Source organism: Taurulus bubalis (genome assembly GCF_910589615.1).
Source record: "Taurulus bubalis genome assembly, chromosome: 4".
Lineage (NCBI taxonomy): Eukaryota > Metazoa > Chordata > Actinopteri > Perciformes > Cottidae > Taurulus > Taurulus bubalis.
In genome coordinates, this window is record NC_136592.1 from 28,806,955 (window position 1) to 28,831,393 (window position 24,439).

At 42.2% G+C, this 24,439-nt stretch overlaps 2 protein-coding genes across 2 annotated transcripts; one reads left to right on the plus strand and one right to left on the minus strand.

Annotated features, from left to right (window-relative positions):
- Nucleotides 1-9,094: 9,094 nt before the first annotated feature.
- Nucleotides 9,095-21,691, minus strand: acp7 (acid phosphatase 7, tartrate resistant (putative)). The gene is made up of 14 exons (XM_079216621.1): nucleotides 21,595-21,691; nucleotides 20,444-20,585; nucleotides 19,510-19,710; nucleotides 19,258-19,440; nucleotides 18,199-18,224; nucleotides 16,804-16,901; nucleotides 12,645-12,707; nucleotides 11,738-11,852; nucleotides 11,423-11,536; nucleotides 10,567-10,633; nucleotides 10,095-10,162; nucleotides 9,931-10,002; nucleotides 9,441-9,578; nucleotides 9,095-9,332 (listed from the first exon to the last, which is right to left on the minus strand). Exons 2-14 carry the CDS (start codon nucleotides 20,550-20,552, stop codon nucleotides 9,267-9,269), a joined length of 1,320 nt encoding a protein of 439 aa, XP_079072747.1. The 5' UTR covers nucleotides 20,553-20,585; nucleotides 21,595-21,691; the 3' UTR covers nucleotides 9,095-9,266.
- LOC306735174 (KATNB1-like protein 1) lies at nucleotides 21,337-24,190 on the plus strand. Its single transcript, XM_079216622.1, has 10 exons — nucleotides 21,337-21,431; nucleotides 22,079-22,188; nucleotides 22,303-22,340; nucleotides 22,436-22,712; nucleotides 22,800-22,915; nucleotides 23,000-23,050; nucleotides 23,136-23,225; nucleotides 23,365-23,469; nucleotides 23,664-23,757; nucleotides 23,834-24,190. Exons 2-10 carry the CDS (start codon nucleotides 22,084-22,086, stop codon nucleotides 23,864-23,866), a joined length of 909 nt encoding a protein of 302 aa, XP_079072748.1. The 5' UTR covers nucleotides 21,337-21,431; nucleotides 22,079-22,083; the 3' UTR covers nucleotides 23,867-24,190.
- Nucleotides 24,191-24,439: the final 249 nt, after the last annotated feature.

Here is a 24,439-nt window from a genome sequence, read left to right on the forward strand (position 1 = left end):
GATCACAACGAACCTTGTGACTTTCTTTTGAAGAGGATAGCACCGACCGAAGCAGGAAGGTCGGCCAGCGTTCTCATCCAAAAGTATTTAATCTTGTCCTCTTGCAGACTGGAATGTGGAGCAGACTGGGAAGTCTTAAATCACCAACAGAAATGTGCTTTTATTCTGCAGACTCATGCTTTCTTCTCCCACAAGCACTTGTTCCAGGTCTTTTTCCCATCATGCCTTGGCCCAATATTCTGCATAAAGCAAACATGTTGTCACTAATCTTAAAGGAGCAGTATATGCGACAGTCAGATCATGAATGTAGCAGAAACCACTATTTATAGATATAGTGGCATATTGTCTACCTAAGAAGAGAATGTAATCACTTTCCCATCTGTGTGTGTTGTTATCCGAGCCTCTCCTTGCTTTGTTTACATAGGCGGCCATTACTGCATGTTCATGCATGTGTGCCCCCCTGGAGAGCTAACGCCGCTGCTCTGCACGGAGCTCATATGGCGGTAACAGCTGATGACGCCGGCCCGACCGACAGCGTCATTGCAGAAGCGCAGAACCAACCCTCTGGTTTCCCCTCGGGTTAACACCGTTACCTCTGTCAGCACTTTCCCTGTCGTTTGCACGGTTACGAGCAGCCGGCCACGTTGAGAGCCGCTGAGGAACGCTTCCAATCTCGAAGCTTTTGTTATTGTTTTCACAAATGTTTTGGCCAGTTGCCTGGAAATCACATAGGTTTCTAATTATTGAAAATTAAAAAGAAAAATTCAGTTTTATAAGCATACTTTTTTAGTTTTCTTCATCTTGAACTTGATGATATTGGCACAAACCATACTTTGGAAAAAAAAAGTCTTAGTTTGGTTTAATATATAAAGTGAGCCTATAGAGAACAGAGTAAAGCCGATGAGACTCTCAGAGCGTTTGATAGCTGGATCCTCTTCTTTGCTTTGGCTTGGTCCAAGTTGGACAGATCAAATAGTAGAAGCAGACCAAGTCTCTATCAGATAACGAGTCCTGAAGATATTTCATGCTCAGTAAAAGTGGTCTCCTGCGGAGACTGGGGATTGAAGATTGGTAGGGCTGAAGTTAAGAATTACCCAGAGGACCACAGGTCAAAACATATGAAGACTAGTGTCCGTAATTATTACGCTAAAGAAGTTTTGGTGGATATTAAGTGAAAATAGAAACTCTTGATTCAACAGAGTTGGCTTTTATTTATAGAACATAGACAAGCTCTTTTAGTTCTTACTTCTTTGTAACTAACCTTTCCCGCTCCTATATTCTCTTCATGTGCACACCAACTGCTGGTCAGCACATGTTAAGCAAATGTAAATAGCTCATGGGTTTGTGGGAATCAATCAAATCAGCAAAGGTTCCTCCAAAATATATGTGCAGTTATATTTAGGATGTAATCCAAGGTCCCCACTTACAAAAAAAACAAACCTACTTTTAAGTCCGAGCTGTTCTCTGTCCTCGTGCTTATGTTTAATTGAGATGACATTGGATAAAACAGCAGAACACGTTTGAGGTGGCAGGAAAAACACAGCAGGCTGCCACGGGACTGTATATCCTATATTCTGTTGGTTTAGGTTTGGTGGGAGAACAAATATTTAAGTCAGATTTAAAAATGAATCTGAAATGAAAGCGCCTCTTTTCTCTGGAGCATACATAAAGAGATGGCAACCACAACATCTTTCTCTTTCACTCTCTCGCTCTCCCTCTCAGCCACAGCGCTCCAGCCTCATCTCGAATGACTGCTGTCAGCATGGCCATTAAGTCTTTCAGTCTGGGTCTGTTTAAACAAGCTCCTCGGGCGGCCAGTGGCCACACAAAAACAATTCCCAGCCACGGGATGATTTGCTTCTCTCTGCCAACATTCATGCCTTGGTCCATTTAATGGATGGTCAAACATACTTATTGTTAGGTAGAACAAACACTTCAAGACGTGTTTTCGTTAGTTTCCTCGGCTTCTTGTGTTGAAAGGGTAAAAAAACGTGTTATGTTACCACCGAAGAAGAATATAATATGCTGTCAATGTGTGGCTTACATTTATTTTTGTCGATTCACTGAGAATTCAAATCCTTATATCATTTCTGATTTAAATCTAAGAGTCTGCAGCTTCACAAATAGCTGTGTAAGGCAATACTTAGGCAATGCTAACAGGTAGCAGGTATAATGTTTGCCATGTTTAACATCCCAGTTGTGGGACTGCCTATTGTCCCTATCCAATACTAAGCAATACTCCGAAAAATGTCCCATTGGCCCATTATCCTGAAACAAACACCCATTGTTCTAAAAATACACACTGTCCCTGCAATAAACAGTGGCACATGGCTACTTATTATGTAGAATGATGTCATTGGACCTGGCATAGGCACGACCCACCACCATTCCTTATGACGCTGCCTTTCCATTCAGTATTTGTCAATGTCTTTCAATCTGAACCAAAACAGCGGACTGACCAAAATTGCCATCCCCGAGTGCCATGATGGTTAAAAACAGTCTCACAGATTGTTGTATATTTCTAAACGGAACACACAAAAATGGCATTGTCTTGTTATTTGGTTACATTGTAACTCGTTTACATCACCAAGTCTTCATCTAGATGAATTTAGGGACAAGACTTGGTGATGTAAACGACAGACAAAAGGTATCCTCCGAGTCTAGACAGGGGACATACCTGTCTGTCTGAGTCTAAACGTAGCATGTCATCAGGCCAAGGACATAAATGTCCTCTAATGACAAAACCGCCTGCTATTGCTGGACAGATTCTCTGAATATTTTCTATCCAATGCTTTTGAAACATCTGTGTTTTTGTAGCGAGCCAGTCACTCACTTCCCAACAGGCTGGTGAAGAGGTTTTTTTTTTTTTTTTTTTGAAGGTACACTGGAGATCTACATTGCCCATTCATTTGAATTTCTCCATAAACATTGAAAACCACTTTACCGTCAGTAAGACACTCTAATATGATCACAGTCTTTCAAAAACAACACTGGATACCGTCTCCCTGGGATGATTACCTTTACAGCCTGAAATGTGGCTTTGAGGATAGAGACAGCTTTCAATGCTCCCCGTCATAGCGCTCTATTTCATCCCAAGCTCCCCTTCTCTTCACACATACACTTATGTTCTTGGCCCCTTTTTGGACAATGTGTTAGCCAAAACCAGGGGCGACATGGAGCACCCCGGAGGGTTTTTGTGTTCACTGCTGCCCTCCAAACCCACATGAACTTGAGGTGTGAGAGGACAGTCAGAACGCTTGATGCCAGACTTAACTTAGCTTTGACATGCTGTATTTTACTGAGTGCTAAAAGATCCATTGAACTCCAGTAGCACTGTGGATACCACTGGAGTTAATATAGCAAGATCCTGCATCAACTTCCCAAGGGAAATAAGGTGTTGAAATATCATCGTATGTGTAGAGTCAGGTTATGCCCTCGTCTCTTAAACTCTTACAGAGCTAAATGATTTAGATCTGGGCACTGCTAGGATTGCTACTGGGTGTCGTGTGAAAAAGTAGTAGCAGGTATGTGTTTTAAAATGTTCAAACCGTTGCAATTTCCACCCCTCTATTTGTTTCCAAATGGGAGCAGTGTGAAGTATCGCGTCTGCGTGTGGCTGGATTGTTGAACACTCAAAGACTCCTCGAGCTCTCTTTGAGACGTTTTTAAGGAGGTAAAGGTTTAGAGTTTTGAGTGCAAAATCCATTATGACCGTTAATCACCTCATTCCGATCTAAATGGTTTTAAAACCAGAGCTTTAAAAGAGGTATCGTGTTACCATTCCTGTAAAACACTGGACATGTAAACCACCCACTGACCTTTCCTTTGCTAGAGCTCAGATCTCAAGTGCTGATAGTGACGGCTTTGTACCGAAATGACAAAGGTGGGCTATTCACCTCGACACAGCCTGGGCTCTACATTAATGTAGATTAGACAAGGATTGGCAAGAACATTACATTGTTAACCAAAGTTCCAACAATGACAAGCCTCGCGGATATTTGGAGCCAAGTGTGAGAACATAACATTAATCAAAGTTAAAGAAGACAGACAGCCTGGCATGCACAACATTTAGGACACAGGATAGCATAATGAGCCTGGCATTGTTCTCAACAGCATGCTGCATTCTGGGAGAGCACTTGGACAGCAGTGCCAGTCTGTAAGAGAAGACAGCTCTGCAGTGCAATTTGTATGAACCAACCAGGCATGACGGAGGCCTGAGGGCATGTGCAGTAGTTAAATGAGTTGGATGCTTGTGGCCTGACTTGGAACAGGGGAAATGTCTTCGGCTTCCACAGTAGGTTAGGTGTCATCACAGCAGATTGATGTTGTGACAGCTAGGTGATAACGAAGCTCACAACATAACGTGTTTTAACATTTAACAAACCCAAACGGACTACTTGAACGTGGCCCAGCTTTGCCTGCCAACAGCCGCCGATGTGGCTGCACACCCCTGCTGCCGTTCGGCCCTTAAGGCCCCTCAAATGTTAAGGTTCAAAAGTTAATGAGTTGAATCTCTGCTGCTGGCACAAAGCTAGCGCTTCCTGCAGCCTGAGAGGGGTCTCAGGTTGGCCTGCCGTAGCTTTCAAGAACAACCATGTCTGTATGCAGAACAACAGTACCTGTGTATTCTGCTGTTCTTCTGTGGGGCGATTGATGACTTGAAATGAGAAGATATGAGGACGCAAAAAAATAGGGGCCAATCCCTTTCACTGTTAAATTGCAGGATGCTGATGATGGGTCTTATGCAGAGTTCTTCTTGCTTGACTAAACAAGGATAGTTAACCAAAGGTCTTCCTGATACATTGCAGCACTGCTAATCAGAATGGATGACTGCAGGGTGCTCTGCCACTGATGCTTGCAAGCTTGATTGTGTTAGATGCCTGTTGGTGTGCTTGTGGCCAGAACTGCATGGGATCATTTCCATTTGTAAATAATCACACTGTGCACTGTATCTGTTGGATGAATGATGAATCATACGACTATACAGACTGATCCTCAACATAAACAGTGATTATAAATGATTTCATGTTTTTTCATATAACTGAACAATGAATAATTAGGTTGTTTTGGTCAAGTTTGCAATCTACCACTTGTTTTCACCTTTGTTAATGTATCTTAGTTATCGTCTATCTAAGCCATTAATACATTACTTTAACCGTTTCAACCATATATTTACGAATTTTGCTCACTTTTACCATTCATCCACTTCTTTAAGCTTTTTCCATTCATCTGCTTACATACATTAAGCTACTCTACATGCTACTTTCCAATACTGCAAAAGTACCACCTGGGGTATTAGGGTATTGGTTGGGAATCATTGCTTTCACTTCTTCAGCTGAAGCTAAAGGTTAACAGGGGAGGCTACCTCTTGGGTTTTATGTATCATGATATGTTTGGTCCTAAATCAATACTAGAATACTTCCTTGTTTTTTGAATGATGCAGTACAATAATTGAATCAGCAGGGCTGTGTTTGACATCAGCGACAGTCATCCCATCAAAGCCCATCCCATTTGAGCTCAGATCGATCAGTCCGAGTCTGAGAAGTTCGGTTGAAGTGGCTTCGTGGGTCAAACGGACGGCCCGCTATCTAGGCTCCTGGAAATCAAGCTGGGAGGTTTACCTTCTCCTGGAATCATTGGCTTTCTCTCAGTGGATCTCCTCACTCAATAAACAGGCTCATAGCCTCTGTTCTGCTTTCCTACATATTTCTACTTGTATGTCAAATGTTGTAAAACATCATACTAAATCAGGACATTAAAGTACGCACTGACTGAATTCAAATACGTATCATATTGAAAATGGTTTGATACGCTCTAGTTCCACTTCCAAACTAAATATGCTCAGCATATTCAGTATTGACACAATATAACTATCAGACATCAGAATGTATTAGTTTCAGCTCAGCCAATATTTGAGAAATAAAACACATGAACACAAACAAGCTATATCTTGTGCATGAAACATTACACCGACAAACCTTAAAACACACAAGTAACACACAATCATGTTGACAAATTATCTTGGCTATTGCTTGACATAACACTTCATTATCTTTTAAGTTAGCAACATGAAGGTTTAGTGATTAAGAAATCATCCTGTTTGGTTTTTTAGTAATATAGTGAATATTGCAAAGAAACTTCCCTTAAAGACACAGTCACAGACCACAATGCATTGCTAGAGAGGCTTCACATGTCAATAGCTTTCCTGCAAACAAACAAAAATACTATCAAAATAAAACTAACTAATATTAGCTTACTGAGGCATGTGAAGTGCGATGTGAGGAAGATGAAACTTTGTGGCCTCTGCAGCGAAACCGTTTCTCTGTCATCTAATAACTGCTCGACTTCATCAACCGTTTTGATTTGGGTCCTTTCTTCACTTCTGTGAAGCTGAAAGTTGATACACCTTGAGCTCAACATCCCGGGCGAGATTTGACTGCATGATGACACCTGTAGTGTCTCATAACAGGAATAAAAGCATTCAGTTAAAACCAAAACTTAAGTCAACAATTTGATTGTTTATAACTGTATTCAAGGTTCCATTTAAGTCATTGTACAAAACAGAGTTGCAATACGAAATACTTTTTCATTCAGCGACATAAGAAAAACTCAAACAATAATAAATCTTAACCCGTTTTGCTCAGCTGGTTTACATTTACCTCAAATTTACTTTGGCAATATTGTGTCTTCACTGCGCACATGCAGTGTTCCTGTTGATGCCATATTCTGAAGCCCTGTAAGTCATTGTGGTGCTGATGTTGAGAGTGGAATTATGACAAGAATGTGATGTTCCTGGGCACAGAGCACTTGGCTGTTTGTCTTTGGTGGTGGTCTGAGGCTGCTTAATAGTGGCGCTCTGGTTCTGGAAGAACATTGAGCTTCTGGATTGATGAAATATCCCTGAGATCCAGCATCTGAGGGCCTTGAATTCATTACACATGTCCTCAGTCTCCCCGGTTTAACCCTATGATCAACTGCCGCCCCTTGATCACCCATGGAGAGACATACCACACAGAAGCCCTCTTCTGTCTCCTGGGGGTGGGTGTTGTTGAGTGCGAGAGCTACGAGACTCTTGAAAATAGATAAATAACCTTGATAAGAGTTTAATAAGAGTTTAACTGAAGGGAATTCTGAGGGGTCTTACAGAGAGGCTTCACGGCTGTTTGGTGTAGAGAAATCTTCCCAATCTCACATGTGGTCTTTAGAGAGTTCATTACTTTTTTGGGTTTATTGAGCCCTCAGCTTGGGAAAGGATAAATAGCTGTTGACATGTCATTAGAAATTAGCGTGCTGCCATGAAGTTCACCGAGAGGGTTGCATGGTCATCCACTGGCAGTGCTATACTAACCTGATGAGGACTAACGGGGCAAATTCCAGTCAAATGGACCACATGCACAAGAAATCACCACGTCTCCTTGATCTCTTACACCGCTAGTTACAACACCTCTACTATACACAATCGGGGGGCTGCAGCTGGTATTTTAAGTAGTTTTCATTCTGCTTTGTGTCTTCAAGTGTGAAGACAGAAAGAAAGAAGATCTGACTTCTGTTCTTTGAGAGGAATACATTGGCTAACATGGAGTAGACGAGGAAGTTCAAGAAAATCTGTAGCCTCGTTAAAGGCAGGAATCAATTTCTGTCAACAAAAGCCCTTCACCACACAACCACAAACCTGCTGTTCCTCTATCATAGGCAGTAATAAGCACTTCATAATTCAGCAACAGGCCTGTAATCTGAAGTGACATGTTGTTTTCTCCTTGCTCTTTTTTTCCTGGATTGCGATCAATGATATTATTTTTTTCCCAATGATGAAGGAACGTGATGTGACGTTCTTGTTATTTAAGGCAAGAACTTTCCATCCATCTATTTTCGCACCATACGTTGTACGTACATGACTAACTGGAAAACAACCATCTTTTATGAGACTATAAATGTGGTCGCTAACAATAGTAAACAATTACAATGATACGACGTAGTCTACAGTCTGGCAGCACATACTCTCCCCCCCCCCCGCTGGTCTCTGCAGTCTGCACTTAGCGCTGCTCCTTCCTCACGTCCGTCACTCAGCGGGAGACATCAACATACAGAGTGTAGCGTGAGCATGGCAAAGGTTAGGAACTCAGTGGTGCGGGGCCTTCTCTACAAAGACGCGTTTACAATCACAAGGCAGTGTGTGAGTGGCAGCAAGCAGTGGGTAGGCGCACCAAGCGCATGCGAGTGTGAGGCGTGATCACTGGGCGCTTGTGTCTCCTTCGTCTGCCAGACCCCACTGCGCCGTGTGGTATCGACATCAGAGAGAAGTTCAGCAAATCCTCAGTTAGATTTACAGACACGCCACTGACGCCTGACTACTTTTGTGCTCTGTACAAGAACTCTGGGCTTCGCATGGCTCCCTTGAGGCGCATCGTGAGCACGTGTGAGCTGGAGTTTGGTCCTTCATTTGGGTACAAAAAAAAATCCTTTCATAGTATTGCATTTGCTTTGGATAGAAATAACGTGCTGTATGTTAGCTCATGTGTATCGTGTTAACGAATCATTGATTTTGTAGAGGCTATGTTGTGTCTCTGCACATTATGCAGAGACATGATTACACTCTGGCGATAACAGACAGCTTGACAACTCAAAACACTGATGCATACAGATCTGCCCCACCAATAATCATCAGAGGCCGCGTGCTGTTTAAAGGAATTAATACCAACATAGTGGTGAGAATCATGGCGTGAGCAACAGTAATTTGCGGAAAGCGCCTTCTCTCACTTCGCAAGTGCCCAAGCCACAAGCATCCCTGAGTTACATAACAGTCCTTTTGTGTAGGCGTAGACTTCCATGTGTTTTTTTTGGTCTCAGGTCATGACAGCCACACAGATGGACAATAAAATTAGGTTCCAATATCCTGATAGGAATCTTCATAGACTGATAGAAGGGAGACTTGATCTGTGTGAGTGAATTTCCAGGTTTTTAAATGAAAAATACTCTTCTGGTTCGACTACATTGATGATGGTTTTGAGGAAGGACAAATTGAGAGATCCATTAAAAGAAATTATTGAAATGCATGTTTCATTATAGACATTTACAGTAGATGACCATCCTGAAGTGGTCTTCAAATTAGATAAAGCGTAGTGGAAAATGTCTGAAATCAAAGGACTCACTAGATCTTCTTCTAAAAAAGCTGAATGAATAGGAATGACAACTTCCATCATCAGTGCATGATTGGTGTGACGCAGCAAAAAACGTGCTTGTCTGCTGTTCAAAGTGCATGGCGGTCTTCAGAACCAGGCGGAGAAGCCATGCTTTTCCTTCTCCACCCATATGCTGTCAATCACCTTCCCGTACTGGAACACAGAAACGTCTTTGTTAAGACTTGAGGCAATACTCTTTGACCTTTTTTTAGATGTATTCTTCCACCTTACTCGTGTGCATGTTGCTCTATGTGTGCTCACCTGGTCATCGGAGACCTGCTCCAGGTAAAGGTGGGTGGCATTGACTACTTGCATGCGGGTGTAGCCGTAGTCCATGCTGCGGAAAGCGCTCCACTCTTTGGGGTTTGGATTGAACCTGTCGGTCTTCTCTCTGCAGCCCTGCAGAGGAATCAACTGATTCAGTTGAATCTGTTAGTGATGAGGCGCAGGCATTTCTCCGGCTCTGTCCACAAACTGTGGCTGAGCCTCGGTGTGAGTCTGGCCACATTTTGATATGCCGATGACTAATCCCTCTATGATTGGATGACAACGCACGCACCGCTCACCACATCAGAAAACACTTAACCAGAGGAACAGCTGGTACGAAACTCATGTGGCAGATCAACTGCTGCAAAGAAAGGACTGCGAACAATACATAACATTGTTTTTTTTTTTATATGCTGCTGTCAATTTATGCATTGATCTGTGTGGGAAAACGTTAACAGCGATGTAGTGTTGTGAAAGTACTTACAGCTGAGCCTGTGATGATGTGTACTGGAGCTTTTGGGTTTACATAAGGCTGCTCTTTGCTCCCATTGTGCACCTAAAGAGAAAAACATAACAAGTCTCTTTCACTGATCCAAAACAAAGGCTATGTATGTAAGCATGTGGGGGATTATGAACGCAGGCGCTGACCTTGTCACCGTAGACGGGCCAAAGCCTCTCATACGTGTGCTCATGGGCCCACAACTCCACATCCACGCCTGTGAAAAACATTTGAGGAAAGTGAGCAACCTTCCATAGAAAGAAAATAACTGCCCAGCTCATTTTTGCTTTCACATTTTGCTTGTGCAATCTGCAGTTCCTCAGATCCTCTGCCCATTTTAATGATGAGATTTCTCAGCAATCTTAACAAAAGCTTAACATCAGAGCAACTAAAACGTTCAAAGTTCCACCACCACAAGTCAAATAATGAAATGCAACAAACAAAAGCCTGGGAAATATAATACAAGGAAAACATTTGCAAATGGGCTGTTGGGATATCATCCAGAACATCCAATGCTTTGCACTCTGCAACTGTTAGGGCATTAGTCTGTCTGAGCTTGCAAATGTGTAATCTTAAACACCCATTAGCAGCACACAGATGGTTGTCAAATAGAGAGCATACCATAGCGGTAAAATAGATCCTCTAGACCTGGAGCTGGCGGTTTGGTGTCATTCCGTCCCAGTCGGACCTGAGACAGAACAGAGAGGAAAGAAGTCAGCGTGAACTGGCATTCGTGTATGAAACACTACCTGCTACCTGAAACACTACTGGATAGAGCCCCATCATGCATGTGCCACAAAAAGAAGGGCCAAGTGCTGGGAGAAGTAAGTCTAAGTGGAAAGCATTTGGTCCAAATCGCAGTGATTACGACAGCATCCCATAAATTGGCTAATGGGCTGCGATGTGAACTGGGCAGCCTGCAACACATGCGACACGTCTGCTACCAAGGGGTCATTAAAGTGTGATTCAGTAGAAAACAAATCCTACAAATACCTTAATGATGATAAAATAAAACCTTAACCGACACACTGTAAAATAAACTATGAGTGCTTTGAAGGTAATTTTTAAATGTTTACGATGATGATATAATTTATTTTGGTACATTGTCGTAATACCAAAACTTCTATGGTTACGTTTTGGTCATAAAATGTCTGCCAACAGGAATGCAGCGAAGCCATTACAAAAGGAATTTCCACACTTGAGACCAAGCGGTAGCCTCCTGCTTTACGCAGCTTCTCTTTACTTCCTGTTTCTCAAAAAAAAAGTCAGTAAGAGTTTACCTGATCATCTTTACACCGACACTCTTTATGTGACGGAATCAGTAGTTTGGGTTACAATATAGGTGCATCAGAAGAAGTGTATGCATTCATATTGTTTTTTGCAATGTGTGTTAATGGAGTAGCTGACAGGAAGTAAACTTGAACCAAAGCAACAGGATGGCAACGAAGAATTCTATGGGATTCTGTGGTTTACACACGTAGGAGTCAAACTGAGTGCAGTCGTCCTGGTCGTCATCGGAGCAGTACATGGGCCGGTGTCCCATGGTGAGGATCCATGGACGCACTGCTCGGTTCTCCGGCTTGTTGGCCTCCTGTGTCGGGAGAAGGAAGTGGTGAAAACATGGACATGTCATCCATCGCGTGCCACATAAGGATAGGAAGACAATTGTGCTGGAACAGAAAGTGGAATCAGTAGATTTAAAATGGAGAAAACAAATGATGTAACTACCACCACACTATAATGGGAAAAGAGAGGCAGAGAGCAAGTGTGGAAACAAAGGAGACCACTTAACCTCCAGGTCTTTCATCAGCCACTCGTACTGCTTGAAGATCAGCTCCTGGCCGAATTCGAGATAGAAATAAACCTCGGTGGAGAAGGAGATGATGTGCGCTGATCCCAGGTTCCAGCTGCGGACACACGTCGTTAAAATGATACACGGCCTCAACCCAGTAGAGAAAGCATGCTGAAAGTCACAGGATAAGCAGGAACAGGCCTCACTTTAAACGCCAGATAAGTGTGAAAAATGCTCTCAAATTCAGGCAATGTTTCGTCTCTGACATTTTGCTGCGGAATGCAGTGCCAGACCCACTTGAGGGAATAACCTCCTCGCAGTAATGTGAGTGCTTACGTGCTCATCCTGCAAGGTTAATGGAAAAGCATGTGTTCTGTACATGTGTGCTACATGTTATGAACTGAAACCGTTTCCAGTAGCAGGCGTGGGATTTCAGATTACCTCCCCTTGTTCCTAACCAGCTCTCATCCAGAAGACCTGTCTGCGCCTAGGGACTGATCAGTGGGCAGCTGGCCTGTGGTCTAGCAAGGTATTATCTTACTGTCTGAGAGGAGGAGGTCTGTAGTGGACTATGAGTCACCTAGTTAGATGTATAGCTCCTTTGTATAGTACCCACGTTCCTGAGATAGGAGAGCGCTCCTCAGCTGCCAATTCCTCTGGGCTGCCTCTTACAGCTCATTAATGCTTACTGAAATACAGTAGGAGAGTTGGTAAACCTTCTTGTGATACTTTGCATGGGGCCCAGGTTGGAAAATATGATTTCTCTTTCCGAGCTCCGTCCCTGCAGCTTGCCTTCATGTTTAAAACTGCTGATTAAGCAGTCAAAGTCCACCTTAACTAAAGCAACAATTGCCAAAGTTACATATCGTGTTATTCTATAAAGCCAACGTATTCTGTTCTCCCTTACCTGTACCACAGGCTCTCAGTCTGGCCTGGCATGCTGAAGCGATTCCTGTAGTTGGAGAAGTTACTGCAGACAAACAAGGTAAGAAAACAGTTAGACGATCAAGGTTCTTTGACTCTGTAAGAAACGGCACCAACACACAGAATCATGCTCCCTCTCTTATTTTGTGGCGCAAACACAATTTGTTAGCTTTGCAACGAAAATATAATAAACCAGCAAGTCTTGAAGTAAGTGCCTAGTTTTGGTGCAGTGCTTTTGCTTGAGTAGAAAAATCTGGGTGGTAAATCATCGGATAAAGATGACCCTCGAGCTGTGGTGGTGACATCTGCTTCAAACTTGAGCTATTCTGAGAAAACGTACAATTTTCTGTCGCCAACATATCAGCGGCTGCATATCCAAATTAAAGGCTGTAGAAAAACATGGACGTAGATGCTGTGACCTCACCCTATATGTTTCTGATAGGACGTTTTGAAGCTTGGGATCACGGGCAGATAATCAAACTCGGGCAACGTGGGGTGGAGCCCAGATGGGTCGAGCAAGTCGGAGCCATCATGGCTGAGCGCACTACACCTGTCAATCAAGAGAAAAGGCCTCTAAATACACCCCTCTAAAAACCATGGCATCCTCTTTAAAGAACGGAATAATTTTAGATCCAGCGGCCATTATAGGAATCACAACTTAACTTTGGCACCACAGTGGTTTCAGCACTTCAGATACAGTAGGATACTTGCAGTTATCATTCACTGCAACTATAATCTCCACAACTAATTTCTAGACTCTGCACGGCACCAGACAGTGAAATCATTAAGAAATACTTAAAAACATCCAAGAGTGCACAAACACGCACATTAAACCAGCGCTCTCCAAGTATTACAATTGGAGCCCCGTGCAAAAAGAGAAAAACTCTTTGATGGAAAAGCTCTCCCTCATGCCAACCCGCCAGTCTCTTTTCACGGTTTTTAATTTCAGCATGAAAGCAGGAGCCAATCTTCTCAACGGGCCATTAACTAAGCGGGGTGAGGTGAGAACAATTGTTTTCTTATCTTACATAAGGGGAAAAGCGTAGGGTTAGGGCGTAACTAAAAGACCAGCGGGGTCAGGAGTCAAAGGCTAGGGACAGGGACACAAAAGGAGGATCACAATAGCCCTTTACTGATAGCAATACATCTAAAACTAATGAGGCACAGAGGTCAGGATTAAATGGCTAAAGCCAGTGTGATAATCCATCAGAGGCCAGTTTGTGAGCTGTAAACTCTCAGGTGTCATACTACTGTCACCGCAAATCAAGTAGCTAGAATTTCACATTTAACTGTTGATTACTCGGAAAGTATTTGACAACAATGCATCGACTGAAATGTACAGTATATTCTAATCCAACGCCACAAGCCATGATAGCTAAAACAGAGCTAAAGAGTGAGATCTAGCCGTGTGTTATCTGAAGTTCTCAGTCATGGTATTGAACCAAACACAGTCCTAAAATGGGTTCATACTCCCATCTTGTGGCGAGGATGTGGACCAGCAACAATGTACGGTGACCTGGGAAAACAGTTCAAACAATTAATTTGGTATCCAGTTAAATAATACACACACTCTCTAGAAATTAAAACAGAGTGCTATAACAAGGCCCGCCCTGAGGGAAAGGTTCAGCCTTTAGCCTGCCGGCTTTAAAGTCTCTCATTTTGCGGCTAAGACGTGGGAAATCCAATACAAACATGATAAACGTATATTTGTTTCATTATTCTGCACTGTGGCATCCCAATCTATAATGCGAGTCTTCCTCTGTAATGCTTATTACCATGTGAGTTTGCATTTCCATTAAAACAAGATTGAGATAAAAATCAGGTGGCTGTCAAAGTCAATGAGAACAACCTGACTCTTAAACTGACTCAACAAGACTCCCCTCCCTCTATCAAGTCTACCCTTTCATCATCTGATGAGCTTAATCCAAGCCATAACAGACATTAAAGGAACCAGTTGTCCCCAACTCCCGTCACAGGACATCAGCGGCCATTTCCCTGTCCCTCCGAGGGACCGATGAACCGCATGGTGCTTGGTGAACAAAGACAGTCTTGATTGGGGCCTTAGCATCCTCTGTGGATCCGCTGCTCTCATCCTGCTGGAATGCTAACCGAAAACGTTTGTGGTCAACAATGTTTCAATTGCCTTTTACCCATTAGGTTTTGAGGTTGGAAAGAGAGATGAACAGAGGAGTATAGTGAGAGGAAGAAAAAGCAGAGGCCAGCTGCTGGGAGTATTTGGATTCTTAACACCACCACACAGCAAAACACACTTTTTACGTATAGGAGAGGGGGAGATGGGGAGCTGGATTTCTGGTTATGTAATGCAGAGAGCTCTTTCTTGATATCAGGATGCAGAGCCAAGAAAAAGAGACTACTGTTAGCAGCTCCTTTAATGAAGACCAGACAGTAGTCACATTTCACAGGGCAAGGCCAGGCGAGGACTGTCTCCGTATGGCAGCGGCGAGTAAATATTATGGTGCAAGATCAGGCCGCTCTAAACGTTTCAAAATGCATTAAACACACAACTGACTCCAGCAGATGTGCCGGGAATTGTGGGATACCTTAACTGCTAATCCTCGGGATGAAAGGCATCTGTGGCTTCTGAAAGTTTTGCTCTCTCGACATTTTACACATCTTTAATCCTCTTGTATCATCTTCAACAAAACAACATTGAACTGAACTTTTAGGCTACAATAAAACCACCCTGAATGATTATTTGCAATGTGGGGCATAATAAAAAAACTAAAGGGTCAAAGACGCAATACAAATATGTCAGAAGGTCAACCACTAAATCGGAAGATCAGATTAACCTCAAATGGAACAATCAAACATTTGATCGATAAAATGTCATGAAATAGTGAAAAATGCACAACACAACATCTGGCTAACACACTTTCAAATTTGAAAGATATTAATTTAAGTCAAATGTCCACTCTGGTGCACAATTTATTATATTGCATTGTATCATGGTATTGTAAAAAGCATCAAATCCTCACATTTGAGAAGCTGGAAACAGCAGATGTTTTATTTAAAAAGTCTTGAAATTGTTTCAGCTCTAAATTTGTTTTTACACACTTAAGTTTCTGCATCGTTCTCTCCTCCCTGGCCCGTCCACAACATTTCCCCGACACTAAATGTGAGCAACGCGTTCCGTGATGATGAGACGGCGTTCGTGCCACAGCTCTGTTGTCTCTGGGAGCTGAAAAACAGATCGTGAGCTGTCAGATAAAGGTTTGTTTTGGAGAGCTTTGCCTTGTTTAGAAGTCGGTGGTTCCTGAAGCCGCTCCAGCCTTTAAAGACGAAAATAGCTCCCATCTGTTCAAACGGTGCAGCGAGGAGTTTTCAGCAGACCAAAGTGTGTTTTTATAGTGGAAAATCTGCGTCTCACCAGAAAGGTTGTTTTTCAGGACACACACACACTCACACGCGCACACAGCATTTACAGTAGCCAGTTCTGAATGCCATTTGTCATGAGGTGTCTGGCAAGCTTCTCTCACCAATATGGATGTACTGCTATTTTTGCCCAAAACCTATTAATCATACTTTTGCCCCGTAGCAGAATGTGGCATTAAATGTAAACAAAAAAGGAAAACATTAGCTAATCCCGAGCGTCACACACCTTCCGTGTTGTCTCACTGACTATGAATGTCACTGTGAAGAAATAATATCCATTATTATGTTAAGAATTGCAGTGTTTCCATTATCTGAGAATGAGCCCTTCATATTTACATCTTAAGAGTCCGCCATGTTGCACCACCATGTTTCTACAGGAGCCCAGAACAAACAGCCTTTTTCGTTTTTACGTTCCCTGAAGGCCACCATAGTCCTCCAACACTCTTGTGAAACTGCAGTTACGTGAGCCACAGAGTATAAAAGCTGTGGGACCACCAGCCGTGACGTCCATTGCTCCTAAAGTAGTGTTTTAACAGTAAAGATGGCCTCTGAGCGAGGCGGACGTTACCGCAGTCTTGGAGAGGGAGAGGTGGACGAAGGCGTATTCAATAGGTTGCAATATGCAACCACACCACTAGATGCCAGTAAAGCCAACACACTGGCCCTTGAGGAAACAATTCTTCACTAAACGTGAGTTCATATATGAATACATCCAAAAAAAAGACATTTAGAAATGCGCTTCCACCTACTATGTAGACTCATGGTTGCCTGGACAGGTCATGTAGGGCACGTAGGCTGCAATGGACTGAATCTGCCTCATGAACTCATCTCCGATCCTGGCATTGTCCTGGAACAGTGACATGCAGCTGTTAATTAAACATGCCAAAAGAGATGTTCCTGTTTGACAACAATGTTTAATTGTTCTCCATTCATTCACTGACTACTTTGATTGCTCTATGTTCCAGACCGCTGCAGGAATATGTAGCCCATAGAAATAGAAGATTAATAAAAGACGACGGGAAGAGAGTGGACTGGAGAAGTGTGGCTAGCTAGTCAGCGAGGTAGCTTGTCCTTCTTTGGATGAAGCATTAAGTTGTTAAATATGACTTGTTTATTTAGACCCTGTTACGTTACTACTTCACTGCAAAACCTCACCTCAGTGAGTCGGGGACTTTAGTTTACATGTAAGTTAGCCCACGACAACGATCACAAAGGCAACGCTACATAAAAAAAAGCCGCCACTCTAACCTTCCTGCAACTTTGATCTGACTGGGAATGTCCATTCTACTCCTTTCTGTGGCTCTGTGGTAAAGTCTATCAAACAAACCTGACTGAAAGTATGGTTATAGTTATTATTGTCGTAGATATGCCAAATATGCAACTTTTAAAAACACATTGCGGTTAATGATGGCTTTCACCTGCCACAAACATTAATGACCTTTCAGACAAAATTCTCTCTCTGTTCTTCTATTTATAATATCAGTGAAGCCACAGAGTTTATTGCACATTCCAGGCTAAAAAGCACAGCTTGGAAAAGTTATGATTATTAATGTGTGCAGTAGTCTGTTGATTGGATTCAGCATTTTCCTGCATGAATAATGCAATAACTCATTTTTTAGGAAAAATGATATAAGTGTCCAAGACAAATTGATGCTAAATATCACAGACGACAGTTTGGAGGTTTTCAGATGAGCAAATATGTTATTGAGACTTAAGATTCTGGGTTTTGAATGACGCTTGTTTTATTTAAGAAATACTTGGGCGACATGACCCCGACGCTCGTCTTTCACCGCAGGCTTAAGGCATTTCAGAGTAACGCTGATCATAAGCTGTGTGTCTCAACCACAGCTCAGAGCCTTCATATCCACTCAAAATAAACAGTGGGGAGTCTTGAGATGGGGCAGTGGAGAAAGGTAAAGTGGCTTATCTCATCCGTCATTGTGGAATTAGAGGAATAGAAGAGTGGCTTTATGAATATATATATATATATATATATATATATATATATATATATATATATATATATATATATATATATATATATATATATATATTTAAGAAATGTATTAGTTAGTAAAGTTACCTTTACAGGGCACAATTGTGGTCAGAGTATATGAAATTGAAAAGACAGAAGAGTAAAATACCTCATGCATATCGTAGGCAAAGTCACCTGTAAAACATAAAATAATCAATGAATGAAATAGTTTTGTAAGATGATCCCATAGTAACAACAATAGGTATATCTGTGGGGCACTGTCCCAAAAAGTTGTGCTTCGATCCTTATCATAAGGATAATGCATTTAAAGAAATAGTTGAACATTTCAGGAAATATGATGAATAGCTTTCCTGCAGAGTTAGATTAAATCAATTCCACTCATGTGTGTGTTCGCTATATGTGGAGCTACAGCCAGCAGCTAGTTCAGTTAACTCGGCAGTGAGACTGAAAACAGCTGGCCTGGTTCTGTTCAGAGGTAAATAAATATGACAGCCAGCACCCATAAAGCTTGTTATGTAACACATTATATTGTGTTTGTCTACTAATCTGTGCTGAATCTGAAATGGATAAATGCTATATTGTGGTTTTACAGTTATATGCTGCAATTTCAATTAGTGAACTTTAGAGATGCTAGAAGGCAGTTTAAGTTAAGATGATCAGCTGTTGGCTTTAGCTTTAGATTTAGTGTGCAATCACGACAATGGTATCAATCTTCTCACCTAACATTTCCCAAAATTTCAAGCTAGACCTTGAATATTATAACTAGTGGACTACGGTCAGCCTCAAATAAAAGTCTGATCACACTTTATGAGGCAATCAAAGAATAATATTCTCTGTAAACTTGTAAAGTGGCTGGAAAACCGTGTTTAATATTGTGTTTCATTTGAAAAGCCAACGAAGGGCTGAACAATTTACAGTTTTTTCATTATCTTTTATTATCCAAGCTAGAAAGCCAAAGATTCAGTCAGATTTTTAGTCGAACAAATTTTGGCACAACCCAGACCCATTATCTGTTTCTGGATTCGAGCAAGGGCCCGGCATCCAACTCATATCGACATAATAAACACATATATTTGATTTATATTTGTTTAATCTGTCACAGATTGTGCCTGGTGTCTGTGGATTACTAATACCTGAGACAACAGTTGGCTCTTTGCTGCTTTAACAGTGCAAATTGTTGCAACATTTGTCTCAGTGTGGCGCTTACCAACGTGCAGGATGGCATCGTACATGCCGAGCTGTGCATCCTTTTGCAGTCGAGCCAGAGACTGAGGGTTCTCGTTGCCCAGGTCACCGTACAGAGCAAATCTGGGACTGAAGCTCGTGCTGTCGTTCAGAGCCGTGAAGGAGAACACATCGCTCCAGCCCTCATCCCCCCCACAGTGGTAGACTGAAAATACACAGGTTGAGAACAACTTCCCGACATGAGTTATGTTGTGAGTAGTAAAGCTCCACGCACCGTAGGTAGCAGCAGGTTTGAGCTCCGTGAGAGTGACCCTGTGGATGTACATCTTTCTCTTCTCCTCGCCTGAGTCCACAAACAGAGTAGCGTCCCCTTTGGCGCTCATGTCAAAAAGCCGACCCCCCAGAAGACCGTACTCCACCTTGCTCTCCGTCTCATTGAAGGTGGTCCAGGTTACCGTCATAGAACCTGGCGCTCCTGTGAAGAAAAGCCCAATTATTGTAATCGTGATGTAGATTGATCTGACAGGACAAATGGATTCACTTACAGATGCATCGATGAAAGCCAAGAGATGCTGAGGAAAAACCTGACTTTGCACAAGAGTTGCGCTTTTGATCTTGCCGCTGGCGAGAAATAAGCATCAGGGAGCTGAGGCAAGCTGACGACTAGCCAGGTATTAATTTCATCAAGACATCCACACATTTAATGACTACCACGTTTCACCTTCATGAGGAATGAACGAAAGAACATTCATGCTGAAGAGACTCTGTGTGAACCAAGAACATCAGCTACTATATATGAACGGCACTTAAGGCAATTATCTGGTGCCTTTAACCTAAAGGACTTACATTGAGTGCACGGGTTGCGTTTCAGAGCAACAGGGCAATTCAGCAGGACATGTTGCTGTTGCATTAAATAAACCCATACAAAATGTGCCATTAAATTAACTGTATTGCATGAAACATACAGACTTTTTAAAAATATCAATTCAAGATCACAGAAAGTGAATCTGAACCTCAGTGAACTTGCTGCAGCGCTACACAACAGTAACAAAACATTCAGCTGCCCAAATATACCAGTGCTTTCAGTCATTATATTATCTGTAAATCTGCAATTCATTTGACCTGGATGCTGGTTTGTGGCACAAAGCGGAACATGTTATCCCTAAATGAAAAGACAGAAGGCTGATGGAAACAGTTCAAACTCTTACCTGGATAAGAGAGGTGCACTTGCTCTGGCTGGGTCCAAACGGGGCGAACGCCAAGCACCGACAGGGGTGCAAGGCTCAGCAGGGCCCAGGCAGTAAGAACAGGCACCATTTTAAATCAACACTGGCCTGCAGGAACAACAACCTGTTTGAAGTAGCAGCACACACACACACACACACACACACAGAAAATAAAACAATCTTGTCCCTGTAATCACATGATGTTGAAAGCTTTCACGCAAAACGTCACATGACCCTGAGCCTATTGGATCAATGTGTCTTTTTTGCACAGTCAACATCATACCTGACCTCAGTGCCAGTTCGCACACGCATACACACGCACACACACACACACACACACACACACACACACACACACACACACACACACACACAGGCTTCTGATGATGACCTCTGCATCATTGAACCCGAATGGTGAGACTGCGGAACTGAAACTGCAGACTCAGCGAGAACAGCTTAGAAAGAGGTGATGTGTCAACAAAAGCAGCTGATGTGTTTCATTGTGCATTCAGGGAAGTGAGCTCAAGTACAGTGGAGATTACCTCACAAGCCACAGCTTGACTTTGATCAATAAAGTGCTCCTATGCCTCACTAGTCTGAGTAAAGGCACTGTCAGTCATGCCAAATGAAATAAAAGGCATGCTCATTTGAGCCAAAACACTATACCAGCTGATCTCATTCAATAGCTTTGCTAACTGCATCTCCAGTTTCAGCTCATTGAGATGACCTGAAACCACACATCTAGACCAACGCTTTAACGAAATGCATGGAGTTAAAATGCGCACCATTAATATGCCAATAGTCGCTAGAGGGTGCGCCCTGCAAGGACTGCATTATGAATAGGATGCTTTATCCTCAGACACAGGGCGGTATTGGTCGTTAAAGTCGGATGTTAACAAGTTGGCAGTAGCCTACAATAATCAAAGGGAAGGTTGAACTGCTTTGTCTCTGCAAAGGAATGGAAACAAAGGTGAGTAACGTAGACTTTGCGCCGTGCAGGAACACAATAGGCTCTTCGGTTCACGTGTTGTAACGCAGTTATATTTGACTGTGACGGTTCCGAGACCGGTAGTTAACCAGTGCTTTTCTATTCAACGTTAGCTGGCTTCATGCCATCTGTTAGCACTTCTTACCATCGTTGTTAACTTAGCGTTGGTTACTTCGGTAAGTTAGCGTTACGCGCCATACAAAGACGGTTTTATTTTGTGTCTGTGTGCTGCACGTTCAGTTAAAATGAGGCGCAAACACAGCATGACCACAGTAAGCACGCTTAATGTTAAATTACTAACTTAAAACAATCACAACATTACTCAGCTGATGGCCCGGGAGCACTTCCTGACTACGTCATTCCACAGAGGAACACTTTGCCCAAGTGGCTTGTGGGAAATTGTGTTTTGATATGTTTTAGCCTGGAGAGCCTGTAGGATGAAAACTTTATTCTTTTCTTTTTTTTAAACATAATGCAAAATGTTTACTGTACTGGGAATAATGGTTTAGAGAAATGAACCATATTGTGGTTATTGTATTGGGTTGACTTAACCTCTGTGGTGTGTGGCTCTATATATTTTATTAGGTCTAAAAATGTATTAAAACTGATTAAGGATTATCTTTCTCTAGATATAATGGACTCCAACAGTGAGGATGGAGAGTACCAAAATCATGAGCATGACTCACAACAGGATGCAGCCCAGTACAGAGTGACCTATCCTCGTGGGAGAGACACAGATGTGAGCTGGAAGACACATTATAATACACAGATGTATTCATGTATGCTGCACCTCTTTTGCTGCTTATAATTGTGTTTTTTTTTGTCACTTTGCCAAATATATTTTCAAATGCAGATGGCTTGCGATAAAAATGAGGAGTTCAACATGAAGAAGTAGGTCCTTGTATGTGTTGTGGCTACATTACAGCAAATGCTTGATGTGGTTTGGTTTTCAAATGAATGTTTAATGAACATTTCACCTTTCCCAGGAATCCAGTAAGTCGCTCTGGCAACAACCCAGGTAGAGTGAAGCGCGTAGTGTCCTGTAAGAGGAAGACCCATCATCTGACCGTGACTCGGAGGAAACAGCTCGGGATTGGGAAGATTTATGATGCTGCAAACAAGGAGAATGAGATGAAGTGCATGCAGGACGTGCAACAGGACACAGCTGACATGGACCCTTGGGAGTTCCCACTAAAGGTCAATAATAACCCCAAGACTGGGACAACTGTTTCTCAACAGGCCGACTACTGTTCACTCACTGAGGTCAGAAACACTATCACATTTCAGACTATATTTCTAGTTATTGTGTTTTGCATTTTTTTTAATGAATAACTGTGTGATATTATTCAGCTCACAAGGGATCACAGCACAATGACTGATGTGCTCTTTGGAAGAAATCTGAGACTAAAAGTATCTCTCACATTGTGGCACAGAAATGTTGGAGAGCTGTTGACGTACTTTCTGAGGTACGTTTGGTGTAGTCTGTTTCAGAAATGTGACGCACAGTATTGTCGCTAGAATTTCAAAAGCACATTACTGTTTTTGTGCAGAATTGAAGACATTGGTGTGTTTGTTGATTTCCTCCCGCTGATCAGCAAAAGGTGAGTCAATTAAAAATGTACAAACGTCTGAGCGACACTGTCTACAAGTAGAGTAAATGTTCATCTGATTACATTTTCTCTGCAGCATTAATGAGGACTCTCCCAGGGTCACCATTGGCGGCTGTGTTGACCTCTTTCCTTTAGTTAAGAAGGTCCTCACCAATCCATATGAAGAGTACGTATACCTGCTGCAATGTTATGTTTTGTATTTTCACCATAGTTGAATTACTGTAACATGAAATGTATTCTGCACATCGAGGAACAGGATAATTACAAAAATACTAATAAACGAGTATTGCCTTTTATTCTCACAGGTATCTTATAGTTGGTTTATCGTGGATACATTCAGTTTTGAAAAACTGGTGGGGGGAGCTAAAGACAAGCGGCTACAGTGGATCAACTAAACCTCCGATGGATAAGTAAGTGTTGTTTCATGAGCTGTAAGATACTCCAGATAGATGAATGCTGCATATATTTAAGTGAAGTTGTCTTGTCATAGTCAGCTAAACATAAATGCATACAGCATGGCTTAATTCTTGGCAGAATTTGCCACGAATGTGTAGATCAGTATACACAGCCATTGTGGTTAAGTATTTATTCTACTTTGTTTCAGAAATTTCCCGGCCTTTAATCAGCAGTTAGCGGAGTTATGGCACCAGGAACCTTTACTAAAATCTGTTCCTGGACCTGCTGGAGACATGGCAAAGGTCAGTGCTGTATGCATGAATAAAATCATTACCACTGCCGCTGTTGCTTTTGCATTTTCTTATTTTTCTCCCTTAGGTCATTGACTCCTTCCTGTCTCAACTTACCTGACGGCAACAAAGAGCCAGATGACGGGTCTTTCTCTGGTGGCAGCTTCCCAAAAGTGTATTGAATCCTTAGTAAAATCCTTGGACTGGAGCTGCTGTTCCACAGAGGAGTGGGTTGTAGCTTGTACTTACCTGTCCTGAGGGGATTTCTGTAGATCATGATGTTTTGGGGTTGGCAGATAAACTTGAACAGTTGAAATACTGAGACTGTGCAATATACATTTTATCATGTGGAAAATTTGACTTGATTGTCTTTTCATTGAACTATGTACTAGGATGTTGTAATTACAAAAGTTCAGTTATCACATAAACTTTAGAGGCTTTCATGAGTGACTAATATCTCTGATTGCACCATTGATGATGAATAAAGTTTTTATTTCCATTTTTAAAGTTGTTGGTTGGTATTTATGTGTTCCTCTGTGGGAGAAGACACCACCGATATGTTTCCAAACTGTAACCAAACACTGGGCTTCAACTCAAGGTAAAGTGCAGTTAAATAAACTCCCAGATCAGCAACAACACATTTCAGTTGAACACACTACAATTCACTCTCATCTGGACTTCAGCCTCATTCAGT